Raw genomic sequence first — 12976 nt, 5'->3', positions numbered from 1 at the left:
TCTCTCTCTCTCTCTCTCTCTCTCTCTCTCTCTCTCTCTCTCTCTCTTCTCCTTTTCTTCTTTCCTTTTTTTCAGAGCTGAAGAGAACAGGGTCTCACTCTATGTTATGTTATGTTATGCTATGCTATGCTATGCTATGCTATGCTATGCTATATACCATTTAGTTTCAGGCTAGCCTTGAATTCATGGTAATCTTTCTGTCTCAGCTTTCCAAATGCTGTGATTATGCGTATCTCCTCTTTGATTCCTAATAGAGAGGAAAGACTTCTAGCTCAGTACCTACAAAACTCCCCAGGAATGTGATTTTGAGAGATTAAAGTCATTGTCGTTATAAGCAAGGATATCTGGCTTCTTCCTAGCATAAGACTGTCTAAAAAGGAGAATAGGTGCATATTATATGGTTAAAATGATTCAGAGGGGTCAGTGGGATGGCTGAGGTGGTAAAAGTGCTTACCACTAAAGCTGACAAGTTGAATTTGAGCTGTGGGATCTACATAATGAAAGGAGAGAACAGATTCTTGCAAGCTTCCCTATAACCTCCATACCCTGTGCTGTGGCATATACATGTTTGCACACACATATGTGTGCACAAAATAAACAAGTATGGTCATTTTAAAAGTAATTAAGAGCAAGAGGGAGGGGCTGGAGAGATGGCTCAGCAGTTAAGAGCATTGACTGATCTTCCAGAGGTCCTGAGTTCAATTCCCAGCAACCACATGGTGGCTCACAACCATCTGTAATGGGATTCGATGTCCTCTTCTGGTGTGTCTGAAGACAGTTATAGTGTACTCATATATATAAAAATAAATAAATCTTTAAAAAAAAAAGAACCAGAGGAAGAATGTCTACCTCTTAAGAAGAATACATAATAAGGCTTTGTAATCTCCAAGGTCTGATGGGAAATTACCAGTTCTCCTTTCCTAAGGTTGAACCCAACCCCGGCTCATTATGTAGGCCAGGTGATTTTGAACTCATGTCCTTTTTCAGTGTCCCCAGTGCTGGGATTACAGGCACATATCACAGCACCTGGCTTTACCCTTTGCCAGGCTTCTTGCATCACCCAAGGACTTACCACGTTTTCCCTCTAAGTTTCAGTTCTCTCGGCTCTGCTGTGAGGTAGGTACCACTGTCCTGGAACTGGGATCTTTTTTTTTTAAATGTGATTGAGTGATTGGGCAGCTTACTCTGCAAACTGAGGTGCTACTGCAAGAGCAAGGTGGCTTGCTGCAGTCCTCTGGAGCTGGGGAGGGTTGCAGAAGGGAACACATAGTGATAAACACACACAGAACAGAGCAGTCACTCTCATGGGTATGAAGCAGCAACAGACTCTCTGCAAAGGTGGGTAAGTCAAAGGAGTGCAGAAGGAAGGACATGGTCCTGGGGTCAGATCAATGGTGGGATGGTACAGAGCCTTCCACACCTTTGGGAATCCCAAGCAAGACACTAGCGAATGCCGGATCAGGTGCCTAGGAAGCTGGGTGAATGACCCGATTCCCCTGAGCCCCTTCTGTCATCAGATTCACTCCTCACTCAGTCCCCACAGATGCTCATTGCAGTGCCCTAAGTCCTCTGGGGCCTGGATGCCATTTCCATCCTTTGGTTGCCTCTCACTCTCTGCATCTTCTTAGTGTGTGGCTGTGGTGTGTGACTGAGAGCTGCGTAAAGACTCAGAGATTGCATTGCCATCTTAGGATAGGGCTGGCTGCCCAGGAGAGGAGCTGTCTTGAGTTGTGCTTATGTTTAGGAGAGGGGAGACAGAACTGCAAGGAATGACGGGAGACACCATGGCATCACCAGGGCACACAGGCTTTGCACACAACACACAGGGAATACATTTAGGGAATGATTTGTGACTGATGGGTTGGGGAGTCCCGTCCCCTACAAGCAACTTCTGTACCTTTTTCATTTTTATCTGCAATGTGAAAGAGCTCCTCTACATGTGGCCTCAGTCAGGATGACACAGGGTCTTGCTACCCCTACCTTCTATTTGTGTTAGCCTCTGGGTCATGAGAGGGCTGGCAGAAAGATCAACTCTCAGGCCCTAGACCTCAGAAATGGCATCTCGAGCAAGGCTTTTTGCATCTGCCGTGCACCAGAAGTTTGAAAAGCTTCAACTTAAAGGCCTCTGTGAGCAATTCGGTCTCTGACTCCATCCCCAGAGAGCCTGACTCCATGGTCTGGTGGGAAATCTGTATATTACTTTTAAAGCGTTGCTACTTTGTGACACTAGGGACTCTATCAACACTCCATCCACTGAGCCACTTCCCACCCTCCACTGTTTAAATTTAAAACTATCTTCAATTATGTTTGATTGACATATGCAAAGCTGTGCATATGCACACAACCTGAAGGGTCTGGAGATCTGTGTGCACTTGTGAGGTTATTGATCCCCTAAGTCTCTCCATCACCTCCAGCATTGGCTATTGCCTCTTCATGCGTTATTACTTAGTAATAAGTATACTTTATGTAAGCATGAACCTCTCAATTTCTTGGGATCTGTTTCTTTGACAAGCCTTTTTTAACTAGTTTTGAGAAGTCAGTTTCGAGATCTGCTCAGAGTTCACGCTGCTTCAGACTCCTTAACTTGGAGGGACAGTGTGACCCTCTGCAATGAACGGGTGGGAGCTCTGAGGATGTAGTTTATGAAGATGGGATCCGGCTGGGATGTCCTGTGGGTTTCCTTCATACCCGAGGCAAGAGGGAGAGAGGACTGCTGCCCACTTCATGGCTGGGATTCACAATTGCCAACAGCACCCCGTTAAGACTGTAAACTCATTTAGTAACAGATCCTAGAGAACAGGCTGGATTCAAAGGCTGACAGTGGTAATCTAATTGTACTGAATTAGCTTCAGACAATATCAACTTCAGAACACCACAAAGGGATCTTTAGACACCATTTCAAAAGCTTTGGTGCCGCAGGCACCCCTCTTAAGGGCTCACATTCCAGAGCCTGGGCGCTGAGTGGCTAAGCCCTCTCTCCTAGCCTTCAGCCACTGTTCCCTTCTAACCGGTTTCTCAATGAAGTTGCTGGCACCCTGTCGGGTCTTTGGTTGTGTGTTAGGCTTAACAGGGAATGGGTTTGTGAGAGACAGCTGGAGTTCAGGGCAGAGAGGCTGTAAGTGCCAGGAACAAAAATGGTGCTTGTGGCTTTATTTGTGGATTGGTAAATTTTCTGCTATGTCCTTATGGTGCATTCTGAAGCCCGTTTCCTTCCTTAAATGCAGGTTTTTATATAACTAAGGTGGCTTCCTTTTAATAATCCTTTGCCACATTGTGAGTAGAGGTTAGATCTAAATTATAGATAATAATTTAGTTATTATCTGATCTATTTTGAAGAATGGGGAAAATACCACCAAGAATGTGTTTTTGGCCTGATTTAGAGGTCCAAAATTTTAGGGGGCAGTTTAGGAGTCAGGATGAGAGGAGGTATAAGCATCGTTAGGGTTGTCTCTGACCTGCATTTCATTTATTCTTTTACAAGAAATCACTCACAAATTCATAATCCATAAAAGTGTGAATTCCTATGTCCCCCTGGCAGGTAGACTCCAGTCCCCTTTCCTGACCTCCATAACCACTGTGGTAGTTCCTGCGCCACTCAGAAGAGATTCCAGAAAGTTCTTAGTTCCCGAGAGCCAGCATTTCTGTGTGCATTAAAAAAAATCTATTCTCTTGCAGTTGCATAGGCTAAATCAAATTGAATGGTTCCCAATATAGAGGCCGTGGGTACATCAGAGGTATGTGGATCTTAAGGAGGACTTGGAGTCTACATAAAACGTTTCAGAGACTATAGCCAGTTTTGTATTTACATCTGCCCAAACCCTATGCGCTGACTACAAAGCACTATTGGTCCTTAGCAGTATTCCATCTTAGGTCAGCTCAGTGAGAGATATTGCTTGTGCTGTGATAGTCAGTTTCTGACAGTTGTGTGCTCTCTTGACTAGTGACAATAGGCAAATAAGACAAGGATGAGTTCAGCAAACAACCAAAAAATTAGACTTTACGTTGTGGGTGGGGGAATAAGTGTTAAACAGTCACTGAGAGAAAGAAGAGAATCTGACTTTCTCAAATCAGTTTTCAGATAAGGTAGTGGTGGAGCATCTCACCACTCTGAATGTTTCTTGGCCAAGAAAGATGATAAGACATTCATAATCTTTGTCAGTCACCGCATCCACCTTAGGGAAACTGTTCATAGAGGAAAGTAGCTGGTTGACGTCCTCAATTCTTTGTGACTTCTGAGTCTGGGAGTAGCTTGCAACAGCTATTATTATTATTATTATGGTAATAGTTGGGATATGCTTCAATGACTTTAACCCTAACTGTACTATTACAGGGAAAGATTGGGAGAAGGTCATCGCAAACAGTGACATCTAAAAATTTCTGAGAGTGCGATTGGTGGCATCCTTTTATTTTACAAGTAGCAAAGTGGGATCCAGAAGGATCACAGAGTCTTCTCAAGGTCACACTGAAATAGTTAAATTCCTGATCCCAGGTCTGCTGTGGCTGTGGCTGCACTATCTAAAGCACACTTAAAACCCTGCAGAAGAATCTTTGAGCCTGGCTTATGGGAGACAGTATCATCTATCTTAGAAATCATATTGGCTTCTGCCAGCTGATGAAGGAAATAAAGTTAATGACACCATATCAGTGGGCTGCTGTCATAGGCTCTGTCCACAGACCGCCTGGAGGCGAGCACTGCAGACCCTCTTCTGTAGGAGAAAAAGTCTGTCTTTGCAGGGATGGCATGTGTCCCTGCATAGTAGCTGGTTTTGAATGGGACACGCAATCACATGATTAGTTAATACCTGGTGAAGGGTTGAAGGCAGGGTAGCCTCTGGGGCCAGTTCATCTGGAGCCTTTGTGAAAATGGAGCCACGTCTTTGATAATGGGTTGCTCAAAGGTTGAAGGGAACTTACAAGGGTTGAGTTTAGCCATCTGAGTTGAAAATAGAGTCCCCACACGGGAGAGCCTTCTTATGACTGTGCCGCAGGATGAGAGAGCAGAGTTGACTCTGGAAGTCAGAACCCATGGACTGTAGCTGTTCCACCCTCTCCCTTGCCCCACTTAGCTGTGGCCTTTCATAAGACCATCCCTGAGATAAATTTCCCACATGTCCCTGGTGGGTCCTTACCAATTCCCCAAATATGCAGACGTTATGTGCAAATCTATAATTCCATGTACTGGCCTTGTTCAAACTGCCGGTTGGGAATGAACATATGACATTTCTTTCCCATCTTTCCTAAGCCTCCAGAGGGCAGGTGAGCTGATTGACAGTTTGGCTGTCCCTGATGTAGACTTGCCCCACAGGCTTATTTTTTTAGGAAAAAGTCCTTGGGCCATTTCAGAAATTTCTAGATGCGTTCTGCAGTACACCAAAATACAGTGGGAAGGGCTCGGGGAGAACATAGATGTTAACAGGGAGAAAGATCAAGGTGGTTGTCTGCCCTTCTTGGCAAGCTTGGGAACCTTTCCAAGAGGGCATATCTCAGGAAGATAGTCATTTATTTTTCCACAGTGATAGAGATATTAAACAATATATTTACCATGTTCTTTCTCATCCCAGAATTGACAGAAACATATTCACTTTGAGGTTTTGACCAGCTTTCTTAGCAAGGGACTGACACACAAGGTCTAAAACCTAAGCACAAGGCATCATCTACCGGATGGGAAATGGAAGTGGTACATAAGGAAAAAGTGGTCATCTTCTGGGAAAATCACCCAGGATTTGGTTCATGCCTTTCTGAATTTATCCCTTGCTGAAGCTCAAACTAGATCCCTTTCTATTTCAGTGGGAACATGCTATATATTCTACCAGGGGTTGCTACCTCAAGCAAACTCTACTTTTTCATTATTATGATTAATGCATCAGAGCAATTGATTAAACATTTATTTATTTTTATTGTCATTCAAAACTTGGAAAATCCTGTCCCTTCACACTGTACCCTGGGGTAGTTTGCAGTGTCCTGAGACATTTTCGATTGTCATAACCAGGGAGAAAAATGCTACTGGCACCAGGCAGACTGCTACAATACACAAGGCAGATGTCATGACAAAGAATTACAAAGATCAAAAATGCCAAAAGTGCAGGGGCTGAGAAACATTTTTATAGATCATGTCTGTCTGAGTTATTGAGGGGTCAAGGAACAGTTGGGGTTATCCTAGTCTCATTCTTGCTATAAGCCTCTGTCAGGGATCTGGGGATCAAAGCCATGCTCCCTTTGGTTTAAAGGTGTGTTGAAAAAGGAATGTGTTTCCAGTATTAAACAATTAATCAAAAATTGAATATTAGTTTTAGCCCATGTAGATATAAGGTCCTGACCTTCAAGTGACACAAAATTTATGTTATTGGATCACAGGGTGTCACATATTAAATTAAAAATATTAGGCTGTTTAACGTGAAAGCAGGAACTTCAGCCAAATTGCTTTCACATATTTGTGGGGACATGGCTAATGAACACTGCGTTGGTGCTGTCTCCTAGGACCCCAGCTGCCTTTCCAAGGTCTCCATTCACTTTCTTTGTTGGTAGCACTCACTTCAGCTGTTTTTATTTGTTTTGCTGTTGATGTTGCTGTTTTGCTTGTTGCTCACAAACACGATGCAGCAGCACTTTAGGTAGTACCCTGGTGGCCTCCATGTTTTTCCCGCAATCTCAAACAGGTGAGTGACAAGTCTCACTTTATCTAAGAAGGGCCTGGGCCCTGGGAATACACACTGGCTCATTTCAATTCCAAACCTGTCCCTTGGTGAGAAGGAGTAGTTATTCTCATGCAACCTGCAAGGGAGCTGCTGGCCTCTGTTTACCCTAAATTCTAAGGTTTTTTTTGTATGTCTCACCTAAAATTTAAAAGATGAAAGAATTAGAGATGCAAATGCCATTTTGAACAAGGACATCTTCCTTGGTCAACTCCCTTGTGACCCCCTTTGCTTCATCTCTCTGGGAAATTGCAAAGGGTCTGAACATTAACTCCTGAAATGAGGCATCTGTCCTCTGGCTTCGATAGTGCCGCAGTAGCAGCAGCAGCGTGATCCAGATCTCTCTAGTCATGCCTCTTGTTTCCTCATAAGCACAGTGAGTTCTCGATCATGCCCGCTGCTGCTCACATGTGCCTTCACCCACGTAGAGGAAGGGAGACTCTCTGCTGGGCCACCACCAGTTCACTTGAGGAATTAACACAGCGGAGCCTCACCCTTATCTGAGCGATTACAATGCAGACCTTTTAGACCGAGTCTCCTTTTTGTGAAAGCTCATGTCTGGGAGAGTAAAATCAAGAATTGCATCAAGAAAAAAGGGATGGGGGTGGATGGAGAACAAGACTTTTCTAGCCCTTCCACCTCACCCACCCCACAATGTAGGTAAATCTTACAAGGCCTTGGAATGTTGGACTTAAAAAAAATTTGGCTATTTACATTCTAATCCGTGGTTGGGACAGTGGGATGCTAAAGAATTATTTTAAGAGGTCATTAAAAGCTTTAGCAGTGGGTAACCTGGGAAGGGAGGGGCGTCTTTTCTTAATCATCTCTAGAGGAAAAAGACACAAAGAGAGGTTCAAATTCAGAAACTGTCACTTGGGAGAGAAGGCCTCCTTCGTACCACCAACCAATGGATCAGTCAAACCAGCAACTCTTTGCAGTGTAATAAAATCATGCTTACGTTCTGTTTTATGATCAGAGAAGATCTTATTTGGTGGCCGTTTAGTTTTTAGAACAAGCAGAATGGGTTTTTTCAAATGCCTATTAACTCACCACAGTGGTAAGACATGAGAAGCAGACACGCTAGAATGAGGAAGATTAACGATCTCTGCAGAGCTGGGAAGAGTATTTTTCAATTCGTATAGATGGAATTTATCATCACCACCTCTGAGGATGGCATGATTTGCCCACTTACAAAAGGCCTATCTGTTTCAATACTTCCTAAAGATGTAATTTTTCACTTTTCACTTGGACTAACTCAAGAATGCCAAACCTGTAAGCAGAGAATTAGGAGTCAGTGGGTGGGCGTGAGGAGCCTAGTTATGGCAGCAGGGCTAGGCATCCATTCATAAATAAGAACTGCCCTTTGGAGTAGCAGAGGGTCTGCTGCAACAGAGTTTAGAAAGAAGCGTGTATCAGGGAGGATGGAGTCAAAGTTTTAAAAGGAAAATATTTTCTAGTATCTATTCTTCTTAAATAGGCCTGATCTGCACTTAAGTTAAGGCTTTGCAAGCTGAAGTCATAACTGCGTTATCCCCTAGCTCCAAACTACAGAAACCCCTGACCCGAAGATAAACAACAGAAAGAGAGACAGAATGCTCTGTTTTGTGTCCAGCCAGTCCAACTGCAACCTTCCGCGTCACCGCTAGTTGTCACTTCGCTCCCAGACGGGAGACCCGGGGTTTCCAGCACTGCGGTTTGAGAGAATGCAGTCCCAATTAAACTAAAAAACTCGTAAAGCTTCCCCTTAAGTCCTCAGTCGAGTGAAGGATAATGAGCAGAGGGGCTAGAGGGCCGAGGGGGTGGCAGTTTTGCGGGGAGTGCAGCAGGCAGACAGACCGCAAATAACAGGAAAACCGCTGCCGGAGCAGCCACTGTCTGGGACCTACACGCACCAGCCAGACACCCTGCGGGTGGGGGGTGGGGGAAGGAGAGGAATGGAAGGACCTTCAGCACACAGCACCCCCTCCCCAGTTGATGAGGCCGCGGCAAAGTCAGCCTCTCTACTCTTCCTGAACCCCTTTTGTACCATAAGGATAGTGGTCAGTACAGAAAATCGCGTACCTGAAGAATACAATGGTCTCCCAAAGGTAGAATCGCAGAGTGTTGAAGCTGTACATCTTCCAGATTCTTGTGCTGTAAAGTCCACGAGTTATGGGGCTGCAAAAATGTTTCCTATGGGCACTTAAGAAGCCAGAGAGCGCCACTGGGGGTAATAATCCAGATGTTTAAGGGGGAAGGGAGTAGAGGGACGAGGTGGCAGAGCCGGGGGAGAATTGCAGCCAGGCAGCTAAGGTACCGCGGACAGCGGCGGGCGTGCAGGTTCAGCACCACGGAGAGCGTCCAGCCCGCTGCGGGCGGGAAGAGCGCGGCTGAAGCTCAACTCGCTGGAGGCTCCCTGCGGCGCTGGGAGGCACGTTTGGGGGTGGGTATATTTTCTTCTTTTCTTTCTTTCCTTCTTTCTTTAGTCTTCTTCTTCCTTTTTTTACCCTTGTTTTTCTGTCGAGATAGCCAGCTCCATGAAAGGAAGAAATCCGTGGGGATCAGAGCCCTGGCCTCGGACCCTTAGACCCGGCTGGCATCTTCTTTCTGGCCCTGGGCTGGCCCGAGGGGTTTTAGGGGTTGGGGTGGGGGGGTGGAGCAGGTGACGGTGCTGGCTTCAGTTAGATGTTGGAGAGTGTGCCAGGCTGGCGCATCGCGACCGAGTCCCGGAATCTCGTTTCCCTGCCTCCGTTCCTGTCTGCTGTCGCCTTGCAATCCGTGTTCTCTGGTCCCCGCCGAATAAGTTGGGATCGATGCAGGAAAGGTGTCCCATTGCTTGGGGCTGCTGGAGCAAGGGAGCCCACCACAACTTTCAGGGGCTGCTGGGGTCCATGGCTTCCCAGCAGGGCTCAAGAGCCCAAGCTTTCAGAGGCATCTGGAATTTCTAAGCTTGCCCATCTTCTTCTGGCCAGACTCCCTCAGATCTTCAGACTTTCTTACTGCATTAATTTAACAAACTGGAGACGTAGAGGATGGTGGGGGCGAGGACCGACGGGAGGGGGTGGAGAGGGGAAAATGGGGGGAAAAACTCCTTAGAAGCTTCAAACCCTCCCACTCGGGGTGTTCATTGGCCCGCAGCTGCGAAAACCATATCTTCTCTCTAGGTTCGGCCAATTGCGTGTTAGGCTCTGGGTTGAGTTTAACCCTTAGAGTACTGGCTGAGACCAGCCTCCTGCACTTCCCAGGCCTCAGGGTCTTTGTAGGTCTCTGTCGCTCCAGAGAGGTCTTGGAATTTATCTTTTAAGTCTTTCAAAATCCTTACCTTGATTTTTTTTTAAAAATAGCTGTATGTAAGTAGAACACCATAAACCTCAGCCCAGAGGTGCTTGGGAAGACTCAGTTTATCATTTTTTTCATTAATTTGTTTATTCATTTCACATCTCAATCGCAGCCCCTTCTTCCTCCTCTCCTCCAAGCTCCACTCTCACATCTCCTCCTCAGAGAAGGGAATGCTCCCTCCAGGGTATCAGCTGGCCCTGACATACCAAGTCACAGCAGGACTAAAAGTATCCTCTCCCACTGAGGCCAGACAAGGCAGCCCAGTTAGGGGAAGGCTGACAACCGAGTCAGAGACAGTCCCTGATGCTCCAGTTGTTCAGGGACCCACATGGAGACTAAGCCGCACATCTGCTTATATGTGTAGGGGGCCTAGGTCCAGCCCATGAATGCTCTTCGGTTGGTGGTTCAGTCTTTGTGAGCCTCCATGGGCCTAGGTTAGTTGACTCTTTAGGTTTTCTTGTGGTGTTCTTGACTCCTCTGGCTCCCACAAATTTTCCACAAGACTCCTCAAACAATGCCTAATGTTTAACTGTGGGTCCCTGTATCTGTTTCCATTTTAAAAGGGTTAATGGAACCAGATCCCTCAATTTTATTATAGTGCTGAAGGTATAATATTTGAGCCCTGAAAACTTAAGAAAAAAGGTCTGATGGATAGAGTAAGTCTTCTTCCAGGATCACTGCAGTAACAATTCAGGAAAATTTTTCTTAGTTTCGAGGGTTAAAGGGGAGAGGACCTGCCTGACTCTTTTGAAAGAGATAGAAGATGCACTTTTCCGTCTGAACAGAGGACGTTTGATTCACATCATACAGGCTGGGAAAACTGGGCTCCAAACTAATGGAAGAGCCAAGGAGTGCTTGCATGTATTTTGTTCCTATGGCACCCCTCTCCCCAATTTTTCTTCACCTGCCTTTTTCTCTACCTTATCTGACTTTCAGAAATGAGATATACATTTCACAGTTGAGCCCATCTGGAGAGGTAGAGTTAATCAGATTTTCTCCCAGCTAGGGGACTTTAGTGGATTAATAGCCTCTGCAGGATTTTCTGGCCCGCTGGAACTCACTGGGATTCTGGGGGCTCTCCATTGCAATGCTGCCTAGGAAAGACAGGCCTTCTATTTATCCAGCATATTCAGGAATTCCTTACTTGGGGCAATGGTTTTTTGTTCTCTGCAAGTTCAGGTCTTTTCCCAAGCAAAGTTTTTTTCCCAGCTCAGGATGAGACTAGCAGAACTCTTTTGTGCTTCAGAAGCAGGTGCCAGAAGGGCTGGGATCAAAACCATATACTACCATGCCTAGTCTAATAAGGGTGTACACTCCCATGTGTATAATTTATTTTTGATTTGTCATCTACATTAATTTTGAAGTGAACTTGAAGAGTTTATTTGTATTTATATATTTCTGTTTGCAACTGGTTTCTGTCCACATATATTTATGTATTCATATATGTATATTTGTGTCACATATATGTATCAATATGTGTCAATGTGTGGTGCCCCAGAAACATTAAAACAAGTAATAAGTCAGCAAGTGTATACTTGCTTCATCTGGCTAGGAAATACTTACACAATTGGGTATGAATACAATGTCTAGCATTTTCTGTTACTCATTCCATGATGGAAGCGTGTGTGTGTGTGTGTGTGTGTGATGGTGAGTGTGAGCATTTCTCAGTTTATGGCCTATGCAAGAGAAGAGAGTGACTATGACACAAAAGAGAGGTAGTTGTGTTTTGTTTGCTATGAAGTGACACTCTCATTCAGTCTACACATGAATTGACTATGTCCCAGGCATGGGATAAATGGTGTCTCAATTCCTGGGATATGCAGCTGCTTCAGAGATTAGTGAGAAAAGCCAGGTAACCAAGGGTCTGCATAGCTTATTAAAGTTTTCAAAGAACCAACTCTTTGGTTGGTTTTATGCATTATTATTATTTATACCCAATTTCATTAATTTCTTCCCAAGCATCAACTGCTGGGATGACATGAAAATAAAATTCCTGTGCAGCCAAGAAAGCAATCAGCAGAGTTAACAGACAATCTATGGAATGGTAGAAAATCTTTACCATCTACATTCCAGACAAGAGGCTACTATCCAGAATTTACAAAGAATTGCAGAAAATAAATCCCAAGGAAACAAAACTACCAATCAACAGATAAGTGAATAATTGACTAGGCAGTCTTCAAAAAACAAAATGAAACAAAACAAAGCAAAAACCAAAATCACTCACACATAGTCAATAACTGTTTTAAAGTGTTGTCCCTAGCTATCAGGGAAGAGAAATTAAAACCACTTTGGTATACTCACCCCAGTCAGAATGGCTATCATCAACAATCCTGACAAGAAATGTTGGAAAAGATATGGAGAGAAAAGAACCCTTATTCACTCTTGTTGGGGATGTGAATTAATACAGCTATTATGGAAATTATTTTACAGGTTTCTAAAAAACTAAAAATAAACTATCACATGACTCAGCTATTTTATTCTTGGACATATACCCCGATAATTTTATACCCTGTCATAAAAACATCTGTACCTCGTGTTTATTGATTGTTTACTTACTATAGCAAAGAATTGGAATCAACCTAGCTGCCAATCAACAAATGAATGGATAATGAAAATTATATATATATAAATATATACATATATATTATATATCTATGACATATAATATATATGTATGTATATATATTTAAAATATATATCTTGAAAGTTGTTCATTGGCTTTCATGTGGGAGCTATACTTTGTATTTTACCCACACACATGCATCTCTTCCACACAAAATTAAAGAATAAAATTGTAATACAATTGAAAAAAAGAAGAAAGGTAAGGGGTACAGAGTGACATGGACTTGAATGTACAATACTAAGCAAAGTCACACATGCTCAGAAAAAAAATCTGTTTCTTATCATATGCAGGATTTAGCCAATACTCTATGTGCATATGTAAATAAATATATATGTGGGTACAG

At 44.0% G+C, this 12976-nt stretch overlaps 1 protein-coding gene across 3 annotated transcripts in view; it reads right to left on the bottom strand.

The window, feature by feature from the left end:
• The window catches only part of Glra1 (glycine receptor alpha 1), an 86729-nt gene extending 77449 nt beyond the window's left edge, over positions 1–9280 (bottom strand). For 2 of the 3 annotated variants that reach the window (XM_028775936.1, XM_028775935.1), the window contains exon 1: positions 8754–9280. In XM_028775936.1, coding sequence (XP_028631769.1) covers positions 8754–8809 — 56 coding nt within the window. In that variant the 5' untranslated portion in view covers positions 8810–9280. The remainder of the gene's footprint in view (positions 1–8753) is intronic. The other variant, XM_028775937.1, reaches the window with a different exon arrangement.
• Between the last annotated feature and the right edge of the window lie 3696 nt (positions 9281–12976).

The sequence above is a fragment of the Grammomys surdaster genome, unplaced genomic scaffold, assembly GCF_004785775.1.
Source record: "Grammomys surdaster isolate TR1022 unplaced genomic scaffold, NIH_TR_1.0 262, whole genome shotgun sequence".
Lineage (NCBI taxonomy): Eukaryota > Metazoa > Chordata > Mammalia > Rodentia > Muridae > Grammomys > Grammomys surdaster.
Note: the sequence above shows the minus strand (reverse complement) of the source record. Positions and strands in the feature narration are given on the sequence as shown.